The sequence below is a fragment of the Anomaloglossus baeobatrachus genome, chromosome 6 (assembly GCF_048569485.1).
Source record: "Anomaloglossus baeobatrachus isolate aAnoBae1 chromosome 6, aAnoBae1.hap1, whole genome shotgun sequence".
NCBI classification, from domain to species: Eukaryota; Metazoa; Chordata; class Amphibia; order Anura; family Aromobatidae; genus Anomaloglossus; species Anomaloglossus baeobatrachus.
The window spans coordinates 466,240,568-466,265,908 of NC_134358.1; the positions used below are offsets into that span (position 1 = coordinate 466,240,568).

The 25,341-nt window shown below is 41.8% G+C and overlaps 1 protein-coding gene across 1 annotated transcript in view; it reads left to right on the forward strand.

The window, feature by feature from the left end:
* RFTN1 (raftlin, lipid raft linker 1) overlaps positions 1 to 25,341 on the forward strand; it is a 562,445-nt gene that overhangs the window by 415,253 nt on the left and 121,851 nt on the right. The window contains exon 5 of the mRNA XM_075315305.1: positions 15,965 to 16,370. Coding sequence (XP_075171420.1) covers positions 15,965 to 16,370 — 406 coding nt within the window. The remainder of the gene's footprint in view (positions 1 to 15,964; positions 16,371 to 25,341) is intronic.

The window sequence follows — 25,341 nt, forward strand, 5'->3', positions numbered from 1 at the left end:
CGTTCTACGTGGCCCGTGATTGCACTTAGAAATCAACTCACCTGCACCCGCTCCCACTCTCCATGGTGCTGAATCCTCCCGCGGTGCAGCATCCGGCCGGCGGTGACCCCTGCAGCAGCTGCATATTCATTATGCGCGACAGTAATCAGCCGGCTTAGAAGCAGCAGACTGCGCGGGCTGCAGAGTACATCGCTGGACGCCGGGTGAGTTAAAATGTTTTTTTATTTTAAAAGCACGTTTTTTTCTGGCACGTGTTTCACGAACCACACCACTGCGTGGTCCGTGGAACATCAGTGATGCCAGAAAAAAATGGACATGTCTCCGTGCGGCAAACCCGCACATGCGGGTACGCCGCACGGAGACACGTGCAGTGAAAAATCACTGACGTGTAAGCAGACCCATTCATTAGAATGGGTCTGCGTATGTCAGTGATTCTGGTACGTTTAAAAAAAAGCACAAACGTACCAGAATCACTGACGTGTGAAAGGGGCCTAAAGGTTCGATGTTCTTTTTATTGATTAACAGTTCAGACCAGCATGGTTGATTGAGCCAGTGGCCCACATTTAGTAAAAATTGCTGGAAAAGACAAAAAGGCACAAATAGTGTGGTACCAGAATAATTACAGGGAATCACTCACCTGGGATAGTTCAGAGAGTCACAACTACTGAAAGAGCAAAAAATAAAAACCATAATGGCTGCTGCAGACCCTGAAGATGGGTCGATATGCAAAGGGTGGAAGGATTAAACCGTGCTGTCCTGTGGAATAGCAAGATGATCACTTGAGGATAAAAACGTGATTCATCAATCGTATTCAACGCGTTTCGGAGTCATCACTGATGTACATGATGATGATGATCATCTTGCTATTCCACACGGCAGCACGGCTTAACCCTTTTCCTTCTTCCCTTCGCATAGTGGCCCAAATTTGGCACTCGTAAGCCCGCTTTACACGCTGCAATTTCGCATACGATCTTGTATGCGATTTGCAATGCTCCCATCGTATGTGTGGCACGTTCAATTTGTTGAACGTGCCGCACATACGAGTAACCCCCATCACACGTACTTACCCGTCCATACGACCTCGATGTGGGCGGCGAACATCCACTTCCTGGAGTGGGAGGGACGTTCGGCGTCACATCGACGTCACGCAGCAGCCGGCCAATAGAAGCGGAGGGGCGGAGCTGAGCGGGACGTAAACATCCCGCCCACCTTCTTCCTTCCACATTGTGGGCCGGGAGCCGCAGGACGCAGGTAAGATCTGTTCTTCGTTTCTGGGGTGTCACACACTGCAATGTGTGCTACCCCGGGTATGATGAACAATCTGACATGCAATTTTAGAGACAGGTACGATGTGTATGCGATGAACGTTTTAACGTTCAATCGCAATCGCACGTACCTGTCACACACTGCAATGTACCTTACGATGCCGGATGTGCGGCACTTACGACGTGACCCCGCCGACACATTGTAAGATACATTGCAGCGTGTAAAGCGGGCTTTAGATACTATAATCTGAGACTGATCTGTCTGTGCAGCATAGGAGGAGCACAGAGGCATTAAAAATTGCCGGATCCAATAATCTGGCCAGCTTGAGAGCCATTTTTAGAAGCGCCATAGAACAGAGCTTTTAAACTTTGCTCCCCTTCCTTCGCAGACTAGCCACCGCTTATTGTAGTTGTTGTAGCCTGGAATTACTAAATTGAAAAGTTTCTTGCTTTTACAAGCTCTTTAATTTTATCTATTTCTGTTGATTAGAAACCCCTTTAAACCACTTTTGAATATTATAGAATGAATGAGGCAAGTTTCCAGCTGATCAATATCTGATAGGATCTGTCTAATTTTAGATGAGCTAACCAAGCCACCAATTGATGAACACATATTTATATTCATCTGAAATTGTATATTCTGAAATTGCATACATAAAAATCCCTACTAGTTATTTCCTTTCTTAGTAGGAGGGAGTTTAATAGGAAAGCCAGCAGAAATGGCACCTGGCTTTTAGGGTGGGATATGACATTGGTCTTCCTCATGGGACTTATTATTTAGAAGTACAATAAATAGTATTTTAAAATGAAGTTAGATACTTTCAGCCTTGCTGTCTCTTAGTGTCTGGTGCCATAAGTACAGGCTCGGTCGAAAGTGTTGGCACCCTTGAAATTGTTCCAGAATATGAAGTATTTCTCCCAGAATATTAGTGCAACTACACATTTGTTAAACATGTTTTTATTTTGCGTGCATTCGAACAACACAAGAAAAAAGGCAAATTGGACATAATTCTACACAAAGCCCCTAAAATGGGCTGGAAAAATTTGTTGGCATCTTTCCAAAATTGTGTTTAAACAACACTGTTTCAAGCATGTGATGCTCATTCAAACTCACCTGTGACAAGTAACAGGTGTGGGCAATATGAATATCACACCTGAAACCAGATAAAAAAGGAAAGAAGCTAACTCAATCTTTGCATTGTGTGTCTGTGGGCAGCACTAAGCATGGAGAACAGAAACCGGAGAAGAGAACTGTATGACGACTTGTGTACCAAAATTGTTTGGAAAATCTTGATGTTCCTTTGTCCCAGCTGCGCAACATTATCAAGAAGTTTACAATTCATGGCACTGTAGCTGGTCTCCCTGGATGTGGACGGCAGATAAAAATTGATGAAAGGTTGCAGTGCACAGTATTCTGGGTGGTGGATAAGCAGTCCCAATCAAGTTCCAAAGAAATTCGAGCTGTGCTGCAGCCTTAGGGTGCATCAGTGTCAGTATGAACTATCTGTCGACATTTGAATGAAATTAAGGGTTTTTTCATGAGACGCAGGAGGTCCCCACTGCTGTTACAGAGTCATAAAAAAAGCTAGATTGCAGTCTGTCAAAATATACGTGAGTAAGCCACAAACCTTCTGGAAAAGCATCTTGTGGGCAGAAAGCACATCATTCTATTGTTTACCAAAAATGGAATGAGGCCTACAAAGAAAAGAACACAGTACCTACAGTCAAATATAGTTGAAGTTTAAAGATGTTTTGGGGTTGGTTTGCTGCCTCTGGCACTGGGTACCTTGGCTGTGGCGTCATTACATCTGAAGATTATCAAAGGATTTTTGGTGGCAATGTAGTGCCCAGTGTCAGTAAGCTTGGTTTGTCATAGGTCTTCCAAGCAAGATAATAACCCCAAATATGCATCAAGAAGCACCCAGAAATGGATGGAAACAAAGCACTGGAACGTTCTGAAGTTGCCAACCATGAGTCTGGATCTAAATCCCATTGAGCACATACTTAAAACAGCCCTGCCGACTATACCCAATACTGAGGTTGAAAACCTAGAAGCAGACTTTACAGAGACAGAAGTGGCATCTATTATCAGGGATTCTCCTTCAGGCAAAAGCCCAGGTCCGGACGGGTTTACCCCCAAGTTCTATAAAATTTTTCAGACTCAGTTATCCCCGTTCATGACCAAAGTATTTAACTCCATATCTGAAAACTCCCAGTGGGTAGCACAGTCTCTTGAAGCACACATATGTGTTATCCCCAAACCGGGAAAGGACCACTTGCTGGTTACAAATTACAGACCCATCTCACTGATTAATTTAGATTTGAAATTTTTCTCTAAAGCACTTGCCAACAGACTTGCCCTGTCCCTGCCTGGGATAATACATACAGACCAGGTGGGATTTGTAAAAGGCCGGGAGGCACGGGACAACACCAACAAATTGTTCCTCCTGATGGCTCGGTCGAGGGCTCAGTCTCTCCCCATGTGTTTACTTTCAGTGGACGCGGAGAAGGCCTTCGACCGGGTCAGTTGGAGCTTTATGATGGCAGCCTTGAGACAGGTGGGTTTGGGTCAGAAATTTTTGGGTAGAATTGCGTCCCTGTATACGAGACCCTCAGCAAAAGTCAGGACAAATGGGTTTCTATCATCATCCTTTCTGGTCCACAATGGAACGAGACAGGGATGTCCACTGTCGCCCCTCTTATACGTCATAGTCATGGAGCACCTTGCGGTCGCCCTGAGAAACAACACAAGCATCCACGGGATAGAGGCGGGGGGGGAGAGCCGTAAGCTGGCTCTATTCGCGGATGACCTTCTCATGTTCATTTCCCAACCACACATATCCTTCCCGTCCTTGCTTAAGGAGTTCGAACAGTTTGGCAACTTAAGCAACTTCAAAGTAAATTTTTCCAAATCAGAGGCCATGAACGTGACTTTATCGGCAGAAGACCTTGCGAGAGTATCACAAAACTTCCCTTTTAAGTGGCAACCGTCAGTTTTAAAATATCTGGGAGTTATGGTACCTAGGGATCCAGCAAAAATTGTACATCACAATTTTTTCCCCTTATTAGAAAGGACAATCAGGGACTTAAAGAAATATGACAAAAAGAGATTGACGTGGTTTGGGCGTATAAACGCGATAAAAATGGATGTGTTACCGAGGTTCCTGTTCCTGTTTCAGACAATACCCATACAGCTACCGCTAAGTTACTTCTCCAAGATCCGGACAGCCTTGTCTGGGTTTGTCTGGGGGAACAGGAGACCCCGAACAGGAATTAAAACTCTGACCAGACACAAAAGTGACGGGGGGGCGGGGCTCCCAAATTTTCAGTTATATTACAAGGCAGCTATCCTAACGAGATTACTGGACTGGCATTTTCATGGTAATTCGAAACAATGGGTGGTGATTGAACAGGATGTGCTGGGAACTCCCTTACATTTACTTCCATGGTTAGAGAAAGAAAGTAGGATCCAGATAGCGAAAGGAATGGAGTTCACGCGGACAGCGATGGGGATGTGGGATGGAGAGATAAAAAAGGGATCTCTCTCTCAGGAGCAGGGCCCACTTACCCCCGTATTCGGTAATAAGAAGTTCCCCCCAGGACTCCACTCCTATAGATTCGGGGGATTTACTCGGGCGGATGATACCCGTTTTTGTCACGTGCTCCAGGGACACACCCTACCAACTTATACTTCCATGCAGGCCACAGGGAGAGAGATTTCCTGGATGGAATATATGCAGTTGAAATCTTTCCTCTCGTACCAGGACAGGGAGAGAAGGATGAGGACACCCCCTACTCCTTTTGAGAAAATATTTTTACAGGGGTCATCACCTGGACATGGCATCTCACTCATCTATAAAATGCTGAACCAGAGAAATAGGGTGGATAAACCTCACTTTGTCTGTAGGTGGGGAGAGGAACTGGGAGAGGATATTGCAGAGGACGATTGGAGCAGAGCGTACCTGTGGACCCACAAGCTTTCCTTGGCGTGCGCCGCTCAAGAGAAAAGTTATAAAATTCTCACAAGGTGGTACCATTACCCGACTAAATTACATGCTATATTTCCCTCTGTGTCTGATGTGTGCTGGAGGTGTGGCACAGACACAGGTACAATGCTACACATATGGTGGAGCTGTACTAAGCTGCAACCCTTTTGGGACTCAGTGTTCTACCTGTACAAAAAGATGAGCGGAGGTGAAATAGAAAAATCCCCCCAGGTTGCCCTTCTTTCTATGCTCCCAGGAGCTATTAAAACACAAAAAAGGGACATGTTGCGATTTTGCCTGGCGGCTGCCCGTATGATTATCCCACGATTTTGGAAACAGACTAGATGCCCTACGGTGCTGGATTGGTTGGAGGAGATGACAAACCTCCAGAGAATGGAGGAGCTGACAGCAGAACTAAATGGGAACACAGAAAAATTTACTACAGTTTGGAGACCATGGATTATGTTCATGGAGTCCCCAGAGTTTGTGGAGAGTTTGGCGAGCTTTTTGAGCTGAGAAACGGTGGGGAGTCTCATTCCTTCCCCCCCCTTTTTTCTTTTCTTTTCTTGCTTCCCCCTCCCCTCCCCCCTTTTCTCTAATTTCCTCTTCTTTATGCTTAAATCTTTCCTCTTCTTTCTTTCTTTTCTGAACATTAATCTGCATTTTTCTAGTTTCATTTTTTATATGAAAAGATTTATCAATAATTCATAAGACAATAGACATACAAGGAGAATGAGTATATTAGGATACGGGAAGTCAAAAGAAGTAAAATTCTGACCTATAATTTACAAGTGGTTGTATGGTAATAGCACAAAGATAATTTGAAGAATTCCAAGAAATTTAGTAATGTAACAATTTCTGGATGTTATCCCGGCATTGAGAAAATGATGCTTATGTATTGTAATTGCACAAATGATATGTTTGTATGTTGACAACAGTTTCATCAATAAAACAGATTTGAAATAAATCCCATTGAGCAGTTCTTAAAATTGTTGTTGGGAGAAGGCACCCAACAAAGAGGAGAGACCTAAAGCAGTTAGAAAAAGAAGAGTGGTCCAAAATTCCAGTTGAGCTTTGTAAGAAGCCTGTTGATGGTTATAGGAAGCAATTGATTGCAGTTATTTATTCAAAAGTTAAGATTACCAACAATTTTGTCCTGCCCATTTTTTTTTTTTATGTGAAATTATGTCCAATTCTAGAGGGAAGTGTCTCACTTTAAAGGGCATCTGTCCCCATATTTGAGCTATCTAAACTATCGATATGGGCACACAAGTATAGAATGCTGAAAATGTCATACCTGTCTGCCTCATATCGGATGCGTTGTTGTGGATAAGTCAGCTTTTATCACTTTATGTAAATGAGCTCTTCCAGGCTACGGGGCAGATGCTGCATGGAAGATAACTCCGCCTCCAGAGATTATTTTAAATAGAAGCGGGGCATTACCAGTGTGATGGCCACTCTCTGCTCTCACTACAAAGCTATATGGGATTATAACTGACACTTCTGCAGGTGATTTTCAACTTCATGTTCCATCTCTCAAGCAGACAGTGTTGCAATATTGTTGCAATAAAGCAGAAGCTCGGGGAGCTGCAAAAAATGTGTTTGCAAGAAGACAAATCTAATTTCTTCTGTTGTGTCAGTTACTTGTCTCATACTGATAACACCTCCGTCTATTTAAAATAATCTCTGGAGGTGGAGTTATCTTCCAGGCAGCATCCACCCCATAGCCTGGAAGAGCTCATTTATATAAAGTGGTAAAGATGATATTTCAACAACAAAGCATCTGATATGAAGCATACAGGTATGGCACTTTTCAGCATTCTCTAACCTGTATGCCATATTAATAGGTTAGATAGGTCAAATGTGGTGATAGATTCCCTTTAACATCAATTTGCCATTTTTCCTCTTCTTTTTCTTTTTTGTGTGTGTTGTTCCAATGCACACAAAGGGAATAATCATGTGTAAGACACACATGTTTATGTCAATAATATTCTGGGATAAATACTTCATTTTCTGGAACTATTTCAAGGTTGCCACCACTTTCGATCATGACTGTATATTTTCATTCCTCAACATTGAAATTCCAACAGCAAGAAGAAAATTATGGAAATCACATGATCGATAAACATGTTAAAGTAAACTTGTCACGTCCAATATGCACCCAGAACCATGAGCAGTTTTGGGTGCATATTGCTAATCCCTGCTTAACCGTCCCTTTGTCTGGTAGCATAGATAGAGAGATCTTTAGAAAAAGTATTTCTAAAGATCTTTTATCATATGCTAATGAGCACGGGGACTAGACCCAAGGGCCTTGCTTCCCTTAGCTAGTCAGCCCCATTAGCATGTTAGTATGCCCCTGTGGGCATACTAACATGCTAATGAATGTGCAGCATCAGAGGATGATCTCACTCACCTCTCTGCTGCCATCGTCACCTGACGCTGGATTTCGGCTCAGTGCCCATGGCCCCAGAGTTTCAGTCATGTGCACTATTAACCTGGGTGTGCGCATCCTGGCTTCAAACTTAAGTAGTGCGCATGACCGGAAGTCCAGGATCATGCGCACTGAGCCGAAATCCAGCATCAGGTGGCGATGGCAGTGGAGAGGTGAGTGAGATCATCCTCTGACGCTGCATAGTCATTAGCATGTTAGGACGCCCCCAGGGGCATGCTAACATGTTAATGGGGCTGACTAGCAAGGGAAACAATGCCCTTGGGACTAGTCCCTGCGCTCATTAGCATACGGTAAAAGATCTTTAGAAACACTTTTTCTAAAGATCTCTTTATCTATGCTACTAGATGCAGGGATTAGCAATATGCACCCAGAACTGCTCGTGGTTCTAGGTGAATATTTAACCTGACAGGTTCCCTTTAATGTCATGAAAAATGGAAACAAAATGTTCACATCTCGATTTATTCAGGATTGAGTATAAGCTCCATGCGCAGAAATACATTTACTCACATGCCTTGACATACTATCAATGAAGTTATTAATGGTAGTCCGAGGATTTTTCTCCATGCTGCATGAATCTTGGCGCACAAATCATCAAAATCAGCTGCTTGCAGCTCCCTTTGTAATTACCGAACATTTATGTCCCAGATGTGCTTGATGAAGATAAAGTCTGGAGACGCTGTAGGTCATGGTAGAAAGTTGAGACCACACAGAGTGTTCACAGTTGCACCAATAACAAGCGCCTGGTGTTGAAAAATGGCTTCTGAAACACTGGAGAAATGGCCATACTACTGGTTCTATGACCACATCAAGGTAGTGTTAAGTTGTTAGTGTACCTGGAAAGTAAACTACATGGGTCTGATACCATTTATAATGCCACTCCACTCCATAAATCCAGGAGTAGCTCCAATGTGCTGAGATCTTCATGGCATTGCCCACAAGTTGGCCATCACTATTGTAATAAAAAGAAAATCTGTAGCTACAGGTAATATCTGACATCTTTAGTCCTAAATGTAGCACATTTTTATTTTAAAGAACAGCAGCTATCACACACATTTGTTTTTAATTTTCCTTCCAAAGAAATTCCCTATTAAGTTTATCAGACTACAAGTAATTCCCCATGTCTGAGACTCGAGTGACAACTCTGTTGTATGTTACTCAATGGGCATCTTAAGAGTGTCTCTCAATGATCACATTACAGTACTTTTTTTTTGCTAAAAGTATGATTATTTTACAATGGCATTTTGAATCCTTTATTAAAATATACCTATGTACAAAGTCATTTAATTGATGTTGAAATAAAATATTCATAGACCTAGGGCACTTTAACCTAATTATTGTAAACTTTGCTATTTAAAGCCAAGGTAATTAAAATGCTTGGAAACATATGTTGTTCCCTGAGGCAGGACGGGCGCCTGTAGCGCATGTATGTATGGAGTGATATCGCGAGGTTATTTTATTACAGTATTCAGCTCATGATGTAAGTGACTTTGTATTTACTACTCTATGCAGTATAATAGGTGCAGTATGTCTTTCAGGGATGGGTTGTTGGTTTGGCGGCCCTCTCTTATTTTTCTGTGAATTCTTGTTATCCAATTCTCAGAGTTCATGTTATTCTCCGTGCATGAAAGTTTTATTCTTTTGTTTAAGTAATGTGTAAGCAAAACAAATTTTAGATTATATATATGTATATATATATATATATATATATATATATATATATATGTGTGTATATATACTGTGTGTGTGTGTGTGTGTGTATATATATATATATATATATATATATATATATATATATACAGTTAGGTCCAGAAATATTTGGACAGTGACACAATTTTCGCGTGTTGGGCTCTGCATGCCACCACATTGGATTTGAAATGAAACCTCTACAACAGAATTCAAGTGCAGATTGTAACGTTTAATTTGAAGGTTTGAACAAAAATATCTGATAGAAATTGTAGGAATTGGACACATTTCTTTACAAACACTCCACATTTTAGGAGGTCAAAAGTAATTGGACAAATAAACCAAACCCAAACAAAATATTTTTATTTTCAATATTTTGTTGCGAATCCTTTGGAGGCAATCACTGCCTTAAGTCTGGAACCCATGGACATCACCAAACGCTGGGTTTCCTCCTTCTTAATGCTTTGCCAGGCCTTTACAGCTGCAGCCTTCAGGTCTTGCTTGTTTGTGGGTCTTTCCGTCTTAAGTCTGGATTTGAGCAAGTGAAATGCATGCTCAATTGGGTTAAGATCTGGTGATTGACTTGGCCATTGCAGAATGTTCCACTTTTTTGCACTCATGAACTCCTGGGTAGCTTTGGCTGTATGCTTGGGGTCATTGTCCATCTGTACTATGAAGCGCCGTCCGATCAACTTTGCGGCATTTGGCTGAATCTGGGCTGAAAGTATATCCCGGTACACTTCAGAATTCATCCGGCTACTCTTGTCTACTGTTATGTCATCAATAAATACCAGTGACCCAGTGCCATTGAAAGCCATGCATGCCCATGCCATCACGTTGCCTCCACCATGTTTTACAGAGGATGTGGTGTGCCTTGGATCATGTGCCGTTCCCTTTCTTCTCCAAACTTTTTTCTTCCCATCATTCTGGTACAGGTTGATCTTTGTCTCATCTGTCCATAGAATACTTTTCCACAACTGAGCTGGCTTCATGAGGTGTTTTTCAGCAAATTTAACTCTGGCCTGTCTATTTTTGGAATTGATGAATGGTTTGCATCTAGATGTGAACCCTTTGTATTTACTTTCATGGAGTCTTCTCTTTACTGTTGACTTAGAGACAGATACACCTACTTCACTGAGAGTGTTCTGGACTTCAGTTGATGTTGTGAACGGGTTCTTCTTCACCAAAGAAAGTATGCGGCGATCATCCACCACTGTTGTCATCCGTGGACGCCCAGGCCTTTTTGAGTTCCCAAGCTCACCAGTCAATTCCTTTTTTCTCAGAATGTACCCGACTGTTGATTTTGCTACTCCAAGCATGTCTGCTATCTCTCTGATGGATTTTTTTCTTTTTTTTCAGCCTCAGGATGTTCTGCTTCTCCTCAATTGAGAGTTCCGTAGACCGCATGTTGTCTGGTCACAGCAACAGCTTCCAAATGCAAAACCACACACCTGTAATCAACCCCAGACCTTTTAACTACTTCATTGATTACAGGTTAACGAGGGAGACGCCTTCAGAGTTAATTGCAGCCCTTAGAGTCCCTTGTCCAATTACTTTTGGTCCCTTGAAAAAGAGGAGGCTATGCATTACAGAGCTATGATTCCTAAACCCTTTCTCCGATTTGGATGTGAAAACTCTCATATTGCAGCTGGGAGTGTGCACTTTCAGCCCATATTATATATATAATTGTATTTCTGAACATGTTTTTGTAAACAGCTAAAATAACAAAACTTGTGTCACTGTCCAAATATTTCTGGCCCTGACTGTATATATATATCTCCGTCTCTCTCTCTCTGTATATAATTATATATATATATATATATATATATATATATATATATATATATATACATTTTTTGCATGTGTGTGTCTGTGTATCCCATATACTGTAGTCTTACTTTAATCTTTAACTTCTTAAACCGAACCAGTCACCATGATTTTCCTATATAAACTAAAGACAGTGTTATACTAGCACTATCATGCAGATTCTATACATACCTTTAGTTGTCAGATTGGATGTATACTTTTTGAAATACAGGTAAGTAAAGTTACAGAGATGTACAGCTTTTTGTTTGGCAGCAGCTACCAAATAGCTAATATGTGGGTTTTGCTATCCATTCCCGCCCCTGTCTGCTGCCTGGCCTCTGTATATGCTAGACTGTATGGGCTGCATTTCTAACATGCCCCTATCACATGACAGACATTACTCATACCTGGAAGGAGCTCATACAGTCTAGCATCTACACAGGCCAGGCAAAACCCACATATTAGCTATTTGGCAGCTGCTGCCAATCAAAAGCGGTACATTTATGTAACTTTACTTGCCTGTATTTCAAAAACTATACATCCAAGCTATGTATAGAATCAGCATGATAGCGCCAGTATAAGACTGGCTTTAGTTTATATAGAAAAATCTTGGTGATTGATTCACTTTAAATTGGGCTGGAAAGTAATTTAAAAAAAAAAAAAAAACTTACTAAAGAAAAGAAATCCAAAGACCACACACCTGGTGCCATGCATGCTTTCGATCCCTACTTCTGTCTTTTCTAAGTGTTAGAACCACTTTCTTTGGGCTCAAAATGGCCTTAGCTGATGCAGAAATCAAAGTGGAAAATCTGTCCTAATATCCCTGTAGCACCAGCATGGTGGCTATAAATTAGTCATCTATAGACACATTTTTAGGTGAGCTGTAGGGTCCTTTACCCAAATGCTTAATGACTAAATTCATAGAATTAGATTTTTTGATGATTTTCTTCAAGTCAAAACTTCTTACCAGATGGTAATATGGATGGTATAGATCTTATGGATGTCAAAACTATGACTTTATGAAACTGTGTAAATGTAGTCCTGAAGAGGAATGCTTAAAGGTGTATTCCCGTCTCCGAGATTCTATCCCAATATGTAGTAGGTGTAGTAATAATAATAATAATAAGAAGAAGAAGAATACTATTAGCAAATACCTCCAATTAGAAATGTAGTATAGTTCTTCTGCTATGCTTACCTCATGTGTAGGGAATTACAGTAGGTTAGGTACCCATGGTTATGACCATGAGCAACTAAAGAACGGTCAATATATGAGTGGTCATAACCATGGATAACTAATTACTACAGTGTCTTATACATAAGGTAAGAAACATAGCTAATCAAGAGAACTATACTACATTTATAATTGGAGGTATTTGCTAATATTATTATTATTACACCTGCTATATACAGGAATAGGATCTTGGAGATGGGAATACCCTTTTAGTGCCGCCGTTTTAGAGACAGAGACCCTGATTCCAGCGATGTGTCACTTACTGAGCTGTTTGTTGTCACTGATAAAATCAATGTTTTCTCTGCTGCAGATCTAGCAGTTATACAGAGCTCATGAATATGCTGGACTACCTGGCAGCACGCCTAGTAGTCTTCTAATGATAATCTGCTGCTGATTAAACAGTGATTTTATCAAAACTACACTAAGCAGCCCAGTAAATGATACATCACAGGAATCAGGGTTTCTGCCCATACGTTATACTGCTCTCAGATTAGGTGGCAAAGACCTGGTGGTAGATTCCCTTTAAGGGTGGTGGTTCCTCTGGGGCAATCATCCCCTTTGCCTCCCAGTATCTACACTACTCCTAAGAGTATGTGTACACACAATTTTTTAGTGGGAACCAGTTGAGTAAATTATTCTTTTTTCAGAAGTTTTTCCATTTCATGAAGCATTTTTCAAGATTTTTGAAGCATTTTAGAAAAGATTATTCCATGAAGCTTTTTTGCAGTCTTCTGCTTGTAAAGTACTTAGCTTGGAGCAGATTCCATCAGGAAAATTGGATCCCATTTGGATTAACATCCAATCTTTATGGTTACTTTGCTTTTATTATCCTAAGAAAATGTATGTGATCATGTACATTTTATACTGTGTGTGTGTATATATATATATATATATATATATATATGTATATATATATATATATATAGTGTATAAAAAATAAAAATGCCACACGGACGTAAAAAATGGACTCATGGCTGAAACACACATGATGATATGATGAAAATTGTCCAAATCTTTATGCATGAAAGTTGGATGATTTTTGATGTGTTCATCTGACCCGGGACTTAAGGACGCAGCTAATTTGGGCTTTGTGGCAGCAGACATTTGCTCATTATTTGTACAATTTGTACCATATAGTGTTGAAAAACTTTTAGCATTTTTGGGGAGGAAGAATTGTAAGTATAGCATTTGTGTATTTTTTTAAAACAATGTTCTGTGCACAATAATATTGAAATATGAACTTTTTTCTATGGGTCAGCATGTTTATGACACTATCAATAAGGCCTGAAACACACTTCCGCAAAAAACACGTTCGTGTTTCCCGTTCCGTTTTACGGGTCTGTGTTCCGTTTTTGATGTCCGTTTCGCCGGTACGTGTGGCATCAGTGTGATGGCGTATGCTCACCGTGCGTGCGCGTTGAATGTCCGTGTATGCGTGAGATACGTACGTGTCATGTCCTTGTTCAGTCTGTGTTCAGTCCGTTTGTCTTGAACCGTTTCTGATGGAAATTGACGATGAAAATGGCTATACATGAGATTCTGTTGTGTCTAATTGGATTACAGCTGCCATAATCACTACTACTTGGTAACCTTTGTTTAAATTCTTTTTAAAAAATATTCACTAACTTAAATATTCACTTAAGCGGGATTTACACGCTGCGTCATCGCCCGAGCGATCTCGTTGGGGTCACGGAATTTGTGACGCACATCCGGTCGCTTTAGCGATGTCTTTCTGTGTGACACCTATGAGCGATTTTGAATCGTCGCAAAAACGTTCAAAATCGCTCATCGGTGACATGGGGGTCCATTCTCAAATATCGCTGCTGATCGGTGTATGAAGTAGTTTGTCGCTCCTGCGGCAGCACACATCGCTATCTGTGACACCACAGGAACGAGGAACCTCGCCTTACCTGCGGCCGCCGGCAATGAGGAAGGAAGGAGGTGGGCGGAACGTTACGTCCCGCTCATCTCCGCCCCTCCGCTTCTGTTGGGCGGCGGTTCAGTGACGCTGCTGTGACATCGCTGTGACGCTGAATGAACCGCCCCCTTAGAACGGAGGCGTTTCGCCAGTCACAGCGACGTCGGTAGGCAGGTAAGTAGTGTGACGGGTCTGCGCGATGTTGTGCGCCATGGGCAGCAATTTGCCCATGTTGCACAACCGATGGGGGCGGGTACGCATGCTAGCGATATCGATCACGATATCGCAGCGTGTAAAGCGGCCTTAACTTTAAGGCCCAGTCACACACAACGACTTACCAGCGATCCCGAAAACGATCCGACCTGATAGGGATCGCTTGTGGGAGGTCGCTGGTGAGATGTCACACAGTCAGACCTTACCAATGACACAGTAACGATCAGCGACCTGTATTGCGATCTATTTAGCAATCTCGTTTTGTGTTTGACGGGACATATAAAATAGCTCAAAACTATTAACTACTGAAAACGCACACGGACAGTACGGATAGAAAACGTACATGGTACGTGTCATGTACGTGCAGGCACGTACCCATTGACTTTAGCGGGTCCGTGTCTGTGTGATGCCAGCGAAACGCGGACATGTCATCCGTGTTAAAAACCGCACACACGTACAAACCACACGGACACACGTTCCGTGTGGCTTTACGTGTGTGTGCCTGTTACCATAGGGTAACATTGGTGCACGTGTGCTCATGCCGCCGGTACGTGTCAAAAAGTCCCAAACACGTACCGGCGGCACGGATGTGTGTTGCAGGCCTAATACAAAGTTGTTTTATGTTTTCCTAATTTTGTGCAATAAAATCTGTTTTAAAAAAAATTATTGTAAATCTTTTTAAAACATTTGCTTTTGTGTTGCTATGTTCATTTTTATAGTCAGAGCTGTATAAGGGATTGTTTTCATTTATTTTTTCATTTATTTTTTTATTTGTTTTTAATTTTAGTCTCACCTAGGGACTTCAATGTCGATTAAGAATGGTCACTCATTTAAAACACTACAGTGCTTGAGCACTGCAGTGTACTAAGCTTACACAGCGCTCACATCAGTGGTATTTTGCTGCAAAACCGGATTCGGTACAAATACATTTTAGTTCAAGTCATTTCCAATGGAATCGCGGCAAGATGCGGTCACATGCAGTTGCATGCGTCATACACAACCGCATGTGACCACATCTGAAACGCATTTGTACCTGATCCGGTTTTGCGGCAAAATACCGCTGATGCGAGCAATGCTTTACACCTGATCGCGCAAGTTGAAAAGCAACATCTGCTTGATCAGCAAAATGATACATTTGTCATGTAGTGTTAATGGATTACAAAAATTATACAGCTATTCTGATTATATTGCCCTTATATAGGTTGAATTGAAGCCATTATTGGTTGTTTTCAGATCAATATTTTTCTTCATTCTGCGGCGTATTATTGTGAACCTGCACCCTCCACTGCTATAATATTGATTGTGCCATATACAAGAATTTCTTCATAAATAACATGCAATTCAACTATGTCGTTATGAGACTTCACTGGTTTATAGGGTTTATAGTAAATGTATGCCATTTATTTTCAGATTGAGGATGCTGCAAGTCAAGGATCAAAGTTTGCTGGAATAGTGCAGGGATACTATATTCCAAAGGACCTGCCGTACAGCCTGTCTGATAGCCTGAGTCAAACAAGCTCTCCAGAATTCACAGCCATCAATAAAGCGAGCAGCGATGCCGAGGACCATACTTCAGCGGATAAGAAGTCAGAATGCACTAATGGAAGCACTTCGCCAGCAAAGAGCAGGGAAACCGCTGAACAGTCCAAAACAGTGGATGGGCTGGAAGTTATCGAGCAGCAAAAAGCAAAGTCTTCACCTCTGGATGACGTAGATCAATTAGAAGAACTCAACTTCAGTGTCTCTAATGAGGATGTGTTCATTCAGGATAAGATTACGACAGAGTCTATAATGCCTGATAATTGCAGCAGTAGAAGTAAGTACAAAATGCAGCTTCATCGTAGGGTAAAAGCTAAATAAAAGGTAAAGTAGAAAAGATTTAAAACTAGACACATAATCATCCAGTTCAGTGCCTTGACAGTTCTAATCAAATGCTTGTTAGGTACACAACAGTAAGGGTTGGAGGTAGCAAGGGCCAACGTGAAGCATGATTTCGATAATGAAAAGATACAGCAGAGACCCATATTTATGGCACAACAATTTGATGCTAAGTGAAAAGAGGTGTATAAATGTGTGATATATCTTTGTTGTGATCCAGGTTTTTTTTATCAGCTTCTTTTGCAAAACTGGTGAGTTGGATAGTAAAACACAACATTATCTGATCTGGCTCTTGGAATGGATTCTAAAGAAAACGTCTTTAACAGCTCACCATTCCATCGAAATTAGCCTGTTTTATTATTGTTTAATTAGTCTGTTTTTCTGCTCGAAACGCGTAGACTGAGCAAGTCTGTTTTTTTGCTCGAAACGCGTAGACGGAACAAGTCTGTTTTTCTGCTCGAAACGCGTAGACTGAGCAAGTCTGTTTTTCTGCTCGAAATGCGTAGACGAGCAAGTCTGGGTTTCAACTCGAATCATGTAGACGGATCCTTTGTCTACATATGCTTTAATCCGTTTGTAATTTTGATTTTAGTGGATATTATTAAAGTGGTGTTTTAAATTCTAATATCCATTTTGCGGTTGCTGGATTTTTACACTTCTTAGAATGGGCACAACCTCTGGAGCCAGATGAAAATGAACAATCCTCCCTTACCAAACTATGGGATCTATTCTCATATTATTTCATTGCTACACCGGAGAGAAAAAAAAAAATGCCAGCTATCCGGATAGATGGGAACAAGCCCTTAAAAGCATTTGTACAGAACCCAGAGACAAAGCTAAGATGGCTAAGCCGAAAATTGTATTAATTTATGTACACAACAAAAGAGAACGTTTTCAGTCCAACATGGACCTTCCTCAATGGCACTGTATACAGAAATGACATAATAAATCAAAATATACAAAAAAATAAACCGTATACAATACAGAGGAAAATGTTTTTACAAATTAAAAAAATGTGAAAAACATTGTGAAAAAATGTGACTTTATATATATATGTCAATCGCACAATATTGCTAATTACAATAAATTATCAATGAGGGAAAAAGGGGAATGAAAAAATAAAGATAAGGCCGGTTTCACACATCTGGCTTTTCGCCGGTTTGCCGGATCTGGCGCTCTCCCGTACAGACAATACAGTACAGTGACAGCGCTGTAACTTCCGGGTCACATGCGCCGGTCACATGACAGCATGTGACCGGCACTTGTTGCGCTGTCACTGTACTGTAGTCACTGTATGGGAGAGCGCCGGATCCGGCAAACCGGCGAAAAGCCGGATCTGTGAAACCGGCCTAAAAGGACAAGGAGAAAGGAAGAGGAGAAGAAAAAAGAAAGAGAAAAGGAGAAATGATGAAAGGTGTGTGTAAGATGTGGTTGTGTGAAGCAGATATGGAGTATAGGGAGTATCAGAAGTATAGGAGATGTGAAGGGGAATGATGTCATGCAATATACTATTTGAGGCAATAAATAGGGATTGACTGTATATTAATTATTTGTATAGACACTACTACCTATACAGTACATACAACACACAATCACTTTGCTACATATTTTACTACCTTGATATCACTGACGTCTGCATACACATAGCATTAATTTTATCTCTATACAAATAATTAATATACAGTCAATCCCCATTTATTGCCTCAAATAGTGTGAAGTTCGTGTGAAGCTACGGCAGCTATCACAAGATATCGCTGCTGCGACGGGGGCGGGGACTATCGCGCTCGGCATCGCTTTGTGATATCGTAGTGTGCAAAGTACCCCTTTGCCTTGGCCAGAATATTTATGTACAGGCCTAGATCCCCAAACTGACTCTTTGCCACAGTTAAAGGAAAACCTAGTTACTGTGGTACCCCTATAAGAGTGGTGACAACCTACCACGTCAGATAATGTATAATATAGATAGATAATGTCAGATAACGTAGCATGACATCATAATGCATGTAGCTGGTAGTTTGGTACACAAGAATAACAGCCTACTTTACAGGATGCCAAGTCACTTCTTGTAAATGATATCAAGTACAGTTCTATCGTTTATCCCTTCTTTAAATTGTAATATGCGCATTTAGGTTTTCACCATATGTTCATGCTGATTGCGAGTGATAAAACGTAGGTCTTATTACATTCCAGTGCTATTTAGTTCTGATCAAATGCAAGCACATCATGAAAATAACTTGTTGTGACAGATATGTACAGTCTATCGTTATGTCCTGATACAGTTTACAACTGTGCAGCTTATTAAATTCCAGACACTGTTGTCAGCTCTTATTGAAATAGACTGCGAGCAAGAAGCTGCACTTAAATCACGTAGCCTAAGGCAGAAGAAAACCTGGTGGCGTGTGTATAAATTTCAGGTTGTTTTTATAAATCCTAATTGTTATATTTTGTAGTACAAATGATTGTCAGTTTCTTACTATATTTGGAGCTAGTCAGTAAGAAAAGAGAAAACATAACTATAAAATATTGAAAGTATGTACTTGATCATGTTGTATTATTCATACATTTGTATGTTCCCAACATCAATGTACTCCAATGTAGAAGGCCATCTGTAGGAGGCCGATCAGTGGGGGACCAAGTCTGCAATTCTAAAAGCTCTTACACCTATATGATGTTGGCTAGTACAGACGTACAGTACAGACCAAAAGTTTGGACACACCTTCTCATCTCTAGAACAACTGTTAAGAGGAGACTTTGTGCAGCAGCCTTCATGGTAAAATAGCTGATAGGAAACCACTGCTAAGGACAGGCAACAAGCAGAAGAGACTTGTTTGGGCTAAAGAACACAAGGAATGGACATCAATGGAAATCTGTGCTTTAGACTGATGAGTCCAAATTTGAGATCTTTGGATCCAACCACTGTGTCTTTGTAGAAAAGGTGAACGGATGGACTCTACATGGCTGGTTCCCACCATGAAGCATGGAGCAGGAGGTGTGATGGTGTGGGGGTGCTTTACAGGTGACACTGTTGGGGATTTATTCAAAATTGAAGTTACACTGAACGAGCATGGCTACCACAGCATCTTGCAGCGGCGTGCTATTCCATCCGGTTTGCGTTTAGTTGTACCATCATTTATTTTTCAACAGGACAATGACCCCAAACACACCTCCAGGCTGTGTAAGGGCTATTTGACTAAGAAGGAGAGTGATGGGGTGCTACGCCAGATGATCTAGCCTCCACAGTCACCAGACCTGAACCCAATCGAGATGGTTTGGGGTGAGCTGGACCCCAGAGTGAAGGCAAAAGGGCCGACAAGTGCTAAGCATCTCTTGGAACTCCTGCAAGACTGTTGGAAAACCATTTCCGGTGACTACCTCTTGAAGCTCATCAAGAGAATGCCAAGAGTTTGCAAAGCAGTAATCAAAGCAAAAGGTGGCTACTTTGAAGAACCTAGAATATATGACATATTTTCAGTTGTTTCACACTTTTTTAAGTATTTCATTCCACATTTTTTAATTCATAGTTTTGATGCCTTCATTGTGAATCTACAATTTTTAGAGTCATGAAAATAAAGAAAACTCTTTGAATAAGAAGGTGTGTCCAAACTTTTGGTCTGTACTGTACACAGCATGAGAGAGCATTATTGAAGATAGTACAAACCACCACAAAATAGTATGGAGACAGTACAGCATGTGACTGGAAATTATTCTTTCTTTGAGGTAAAATATTGTTTAAAAGTAGGCAGGGCTATGCTTTATCTTGCAAAAATAATCAGCTATGATCCCGTGCTGTAATGTGTGTATACGTATTTACTTCCTACCCGCCCCAGGAGATGTGGTATGATCAAACCAGGTTCCTCCTGTACAGTCAGACATACTGTATTTTCTTGAATATAAGACTCGCTTTTTCCCTCCAAAACTGAGGGGAAAATGGGGGTACATCTTATAATCTGGATATGGCTTACCAGGGAGGCGGTGGGGGAGCAAGGTCACAGGAAGCAGGGCTTGGCGATACTAAGGGCTCAGAGGAGGGGGTGTCACTGCAGTGGAATTGCTCAGGAGGGTCACAAGATAGAGAGTTGGCAATACTGTGGGCTCAGGGGTATTGCGGCAGTGGGCACTATTGATCTGCCGGCGCGCTGCAGACTCCATTGAACTGTCGGTGGTTGACGCAATGGACTTCAAGAAAATGGCCCATTGTGTCAACTGCCAGTAGTTCAATGGAGCCCACAGAGCGCCGGCAGATCAGTGGTGCCCTCCGCCGCGATACCCCCAAGCCCACAGTATCGCCAACCCTCTGTCCACTGACCTTCCTGAGCTGCGACACCCCCTCCTTCGAGCCCACAGCATTGCCGACCCTACCTCCCATTACCCTCCAGAGCCACTCCACCACCGCCGCACCCCCTGGTGAGCAATTATAAGACGCTTTAGGACTATAAGAGAGACCCTCATTTTAACATTAGAAATTATTTTTTCCTATTTTCCGCCTCTAAATTTGGGGTGCGTTTTATAATCCGGTGCATCTTATCAAATTAAAAATTAGTATATACACTGAACAAAATTATAAATGCAACACTTTTGTTGTTGCTCCCATTTTTCATGAGCTAAACTGAAAAATCTAAGTTTTTTTTTATGTACACAAAAAGCCTTTTTGTCTCAAATATTGTTCACAAATTTGTGTAAAACTCTGTAGTGAGCACTTCTCCTTAGTTGAGATAATCCATCCACCTCACTGGTGGACCATATCGAGATGCAAATTAGACAGCATGATTATTGCACAGGTGTGCCTTAGGCTAGCCACAATAAAAGGCCACTCAAAAATATGCAGTTTTACAGTATTGGTGAGGTCGGGGGGTAAGAAAACAAGTCAATATCTGGTGTGACTACCATTTGCCTCATGCAGTGCAACACATCTTTTTGGCATAGAGTTGGTCAAGTTGTTGATTGTGGCCTGTGGAATGTTGGTTCACTCCTCTTCAGTAGTTGTGCCAAGTTGCTGGATATGGGCAGTAAGTTATATGCCAATCCAGAGCATCGAAAACATGCTTAGTGGGTGACATGTCTGGTGAGTATACTGCCCATGCAAGAACTGGGATGTTTTCCGCTTCCAGGAATTGTGTACAGATCATTGCAACATGGGGCCTTGCATTATCATGTTACAACATGAAGTGAATATCGTAGATGAATGGCACAACAATGGGCCTCAGAATCTTGTCACGATATTTCTGTGCATTCAGAATGGCATCAATAAAATGCACCTGTGTTTGTTGTCCATAACATATGCCTGCCAATACCATAACCCAACCATCACCATGGGCCACTCAATTCACAACGTTGAAGCAAACCGCTCACCTACACTACACCATACACTCAAGTTGGTTAGGTGGGGTTTCGTCAGGTGGGAACCCCAATGAGGTCGAGCATGCAGATGACCTTCCTTGAGGTGGTTTGCACAGAAATTCTTTAGCTATGTAAACTGATTGTCGCAGCAGCTGTCTGGGTGGCTGGTCTCAGATGATCTTGGAGGTGAAGATGCTGGATGTGGAGGTGCTGGGCTGGTGTAGTTACATATGATCTGCGGTTGTGAGGCCAGTTGGATGTACTGTAAAATTCTCTGACACGCCCATGAATTGAATGTTCTTTTCTCTACCATAAGCCGTCTCCAAAGGCAACAGCTCTGGTGGACATTCCTGCAGTCAGCATGCCAATTGCATGGTCCCTTAAAACTTCTAACATCTGTGGCATTGTACTGTGTGATTAAATTGCAGTTTAGATTGGCCTTTTATTGTGGCCAGCCTAAGGCACACCTGTGTAATAATCATGCTGTCTACTCAGCATCTTGATATGCCACACCTCTGAGGTAGATGGATTATCTCAGCAAAGGAGAAGTGCTCACTAGCACAGATTTAGAGAATTTGTGAACAATATTTGAGAGAAAAAAGAAAAAAAACTTTTGTGTACATGGAAAAAGTCTTAGATCTTTGAGTTAATGCTCATGAAAAATGGGAGCAAAAACAAAAGAGTTGCATTTATATTTTTATTCAGTGTAAGATTATCTCAAAACAGGAACATTTTTTTAATCACATCCAATTGTAGAACTTATTTTTATTCCACAATCTATTAATTAAAGTGAACTTTGTTTGTGGGATAACCCCTTTAAAAGTAATTTCAACTGCCAAACAAGTGTTTTGCTAATTCATAGGGTGATTGGCATCCTGGTTACACTGCAAGATTTTCATGAAACGAGCATTCCTAGGAATGCTCATTTACTATAATTTTGCAGCGTAACTGTATATTTAGATGAGCCAAATGCATTAAAAGTAGTTATCAGAGGAACTGGACAGAAAAAGACCGAATTCACGCAGATTCACAAGTACCCATGCACCCACCCCAGGCCTGGAGTTCTCAGGGAACTCTGAGTACCTATCCGGATCTGGCAACCCTGGTAATTTAAAAAAAAAAAAAAGGATAAAGAAAAAAAAATAAAAGATTGAAAAGGAGGCTCATTGTAGTTACCAGTTTCCTTCGCGGCTGTAACACTTCTTCTGGAGCTGCTCATACTAACTTCAGGGCCACTCATCATCCTATATGCATATGCACTGCTTTCCCCGCCCAGCAGTAGTCCATTGTCTGTGATTGGTTGTTGCAAGACCGTGCCCCCACCCTGTGTGACAGTGTTTCTGACTGAAACCAATCCCAGACGCTGTGTGAGTGCCCCCATCATGGTGTAAAAATAAATAAATAAAAAAATTGGCATAGGCTTCCCCCAAATTAGTATTAGATTAGTAATGGGAGGTGTCTATGAAACCCCCGCATTACTAATCTGTAAGTGAAAAGAAATAACATAAACACCAAACAAATCCTTTATTTGAAATAAAATGCAAAAACAACACCCTCTTTCACACATTTATTAACCCCAAACACCCAGTTCTGACGTAATCTACATAAGGTCCCATGATGATTCTGGCTCTGCTACATACGTACTAAAGGCACATCACGTGGGCACAGAACATGTCTGCACACTGTGGCTTCAGGCAGAAGCAATGTGCAGTGACATCACTCAGCTCGGTACTCAGTACTCCAGCTTTGACCGCAGGTAAACTGACCTTAGGTGACCTCATTAATATCAGTAACCTCACCTCAGGTGAACTCAGTGACTGAGGTCACTGAGTTCCCAGACCTGCATCTCCTGGCAGAAAACTGCAGGTTTTTTGCCAAGAGATGCAGATTTGGTCCTGAAATTTATGCACCATATTCCTGCACCAAATCTGCATCTTCTGGCAAAAAAAGCATCAAAACACAATGTGGTTTTGATGAGATAGTGTTGTGATATTTTGCTGGGAGATGCAGATTAACTGAGTGATGTCACTGCTCATTGCTGCAGCTCAGCCATTCTCTACCTGAAGCTACAGTGTGCAGACATTTTCTGTGCCTGCAAATCTTCTCTTTAGTATGTAGCAGAGCTAGAATCGTTGTGGAACTTCGTATGGATTATATAGGAACAAGGTGTTTGCAGGTAATTAAGGGGTGAAAGAGGGTATTGGGGGCCAATTACTATGGGTCTCCCCAGCCTGAGAATACCAGCCCCCAGCTGTCGGTTTTATCATGGCTGGGTATCAAAATTGGGGAGACTGCATGCCTTTTTTAAAATTATTTATTTAAATCATTTAAAATAAAAAGAAAAGCTGCATAGAGTCACTCTTATTTTGATACACAGCCAAGATAAGCACATGGCTGGGGGTTGCAACCTGTGGCCATATGCTTTATCTGTGCTGGATATCATAATATGGTGGAACCCTACGCCAATTTTTTAATTTATTTATTTTATTTTACACCATGATAAGGACACACACAGCATCTCTGATTGGTTGCATTCAGACATGCTGTTACACAGTGTGGGGGCACGGTCTGACTGCAACCAATCACAGATGCTGGGACTGCTGGTGGGCAGGGGAAGCGGTGCATATGCATGAGGTTAAGTAGCGTTACAGCCATACAGCCACGTGGGAGACGGGTAAGTATAACGCGCTTGCACTAATCCCCATATCCCTTCTACTACTATTTTAAAATACATCCTGATTTGGATCATCATAGATGTGTATGGGGACCGGCGTCTGGCCAGATATCCGTGATTAATTTCAGGCCCAAACTGTTTTTTTTTAAAAAAAAAAACCAAACCAAAAACGTTTGGACCTGCCGATCCTGGGTATCCACGGGTCCGCTGATCACCAATTAAAATGTATCTTTCATCTGTCCTTGACCACCACCATGGCAGGCAGAGGTTGGCTCACATTTCTGTCACAATGTACACCACTTGTCCATTTTTCAAAAAGGTAGCAGGGACTGGTGTAAAACCACCAAAAGTCACAACATTTCTGTGGAACTTCAAATTGTGCAAAAATTTTGCAATGCTTTAAGCAGTGTTATGACAGAAGTGTGGCACCCCTGACCTGGTCAGGCACCACTGAGTACTGCACCCATGTTGGGGCGGTACTTCCAGGTAATTCTAAAGGCCGGAATAGGGTGTGTTCGCACAGACACATAGCAACCAGGTCTCCCACACCTTGAGAGGGGAACCTTGGGCAGACCCAAGAGGGGGCTTGCCTCCACATTTCAGCAAGGGGTGTAGTGGAGGGCCTGGAAACTAAGGTTGCAGCGGCTGTTAGGAGAGGAGGTGGGCCAGTCTGATAGGGAGCGTGGTTGCTAGGAGACGCAGAAGCGCGCACAGTGGAGTCAGACCCTGCACGTGAAATAGCCGTTAGCGGGGGAGATCGGTTACCAGCAAGTCAGTCAGAAAGATAATGAAGGAGTCAGTTGGTCGAGTACGGGGACTCTGGTGACTAGCCACGCACGGGGAACAGGTCCCTAGAGTGGACATCCATTTAGTGGTCTGCTAAACCTGCAGGTGGAGG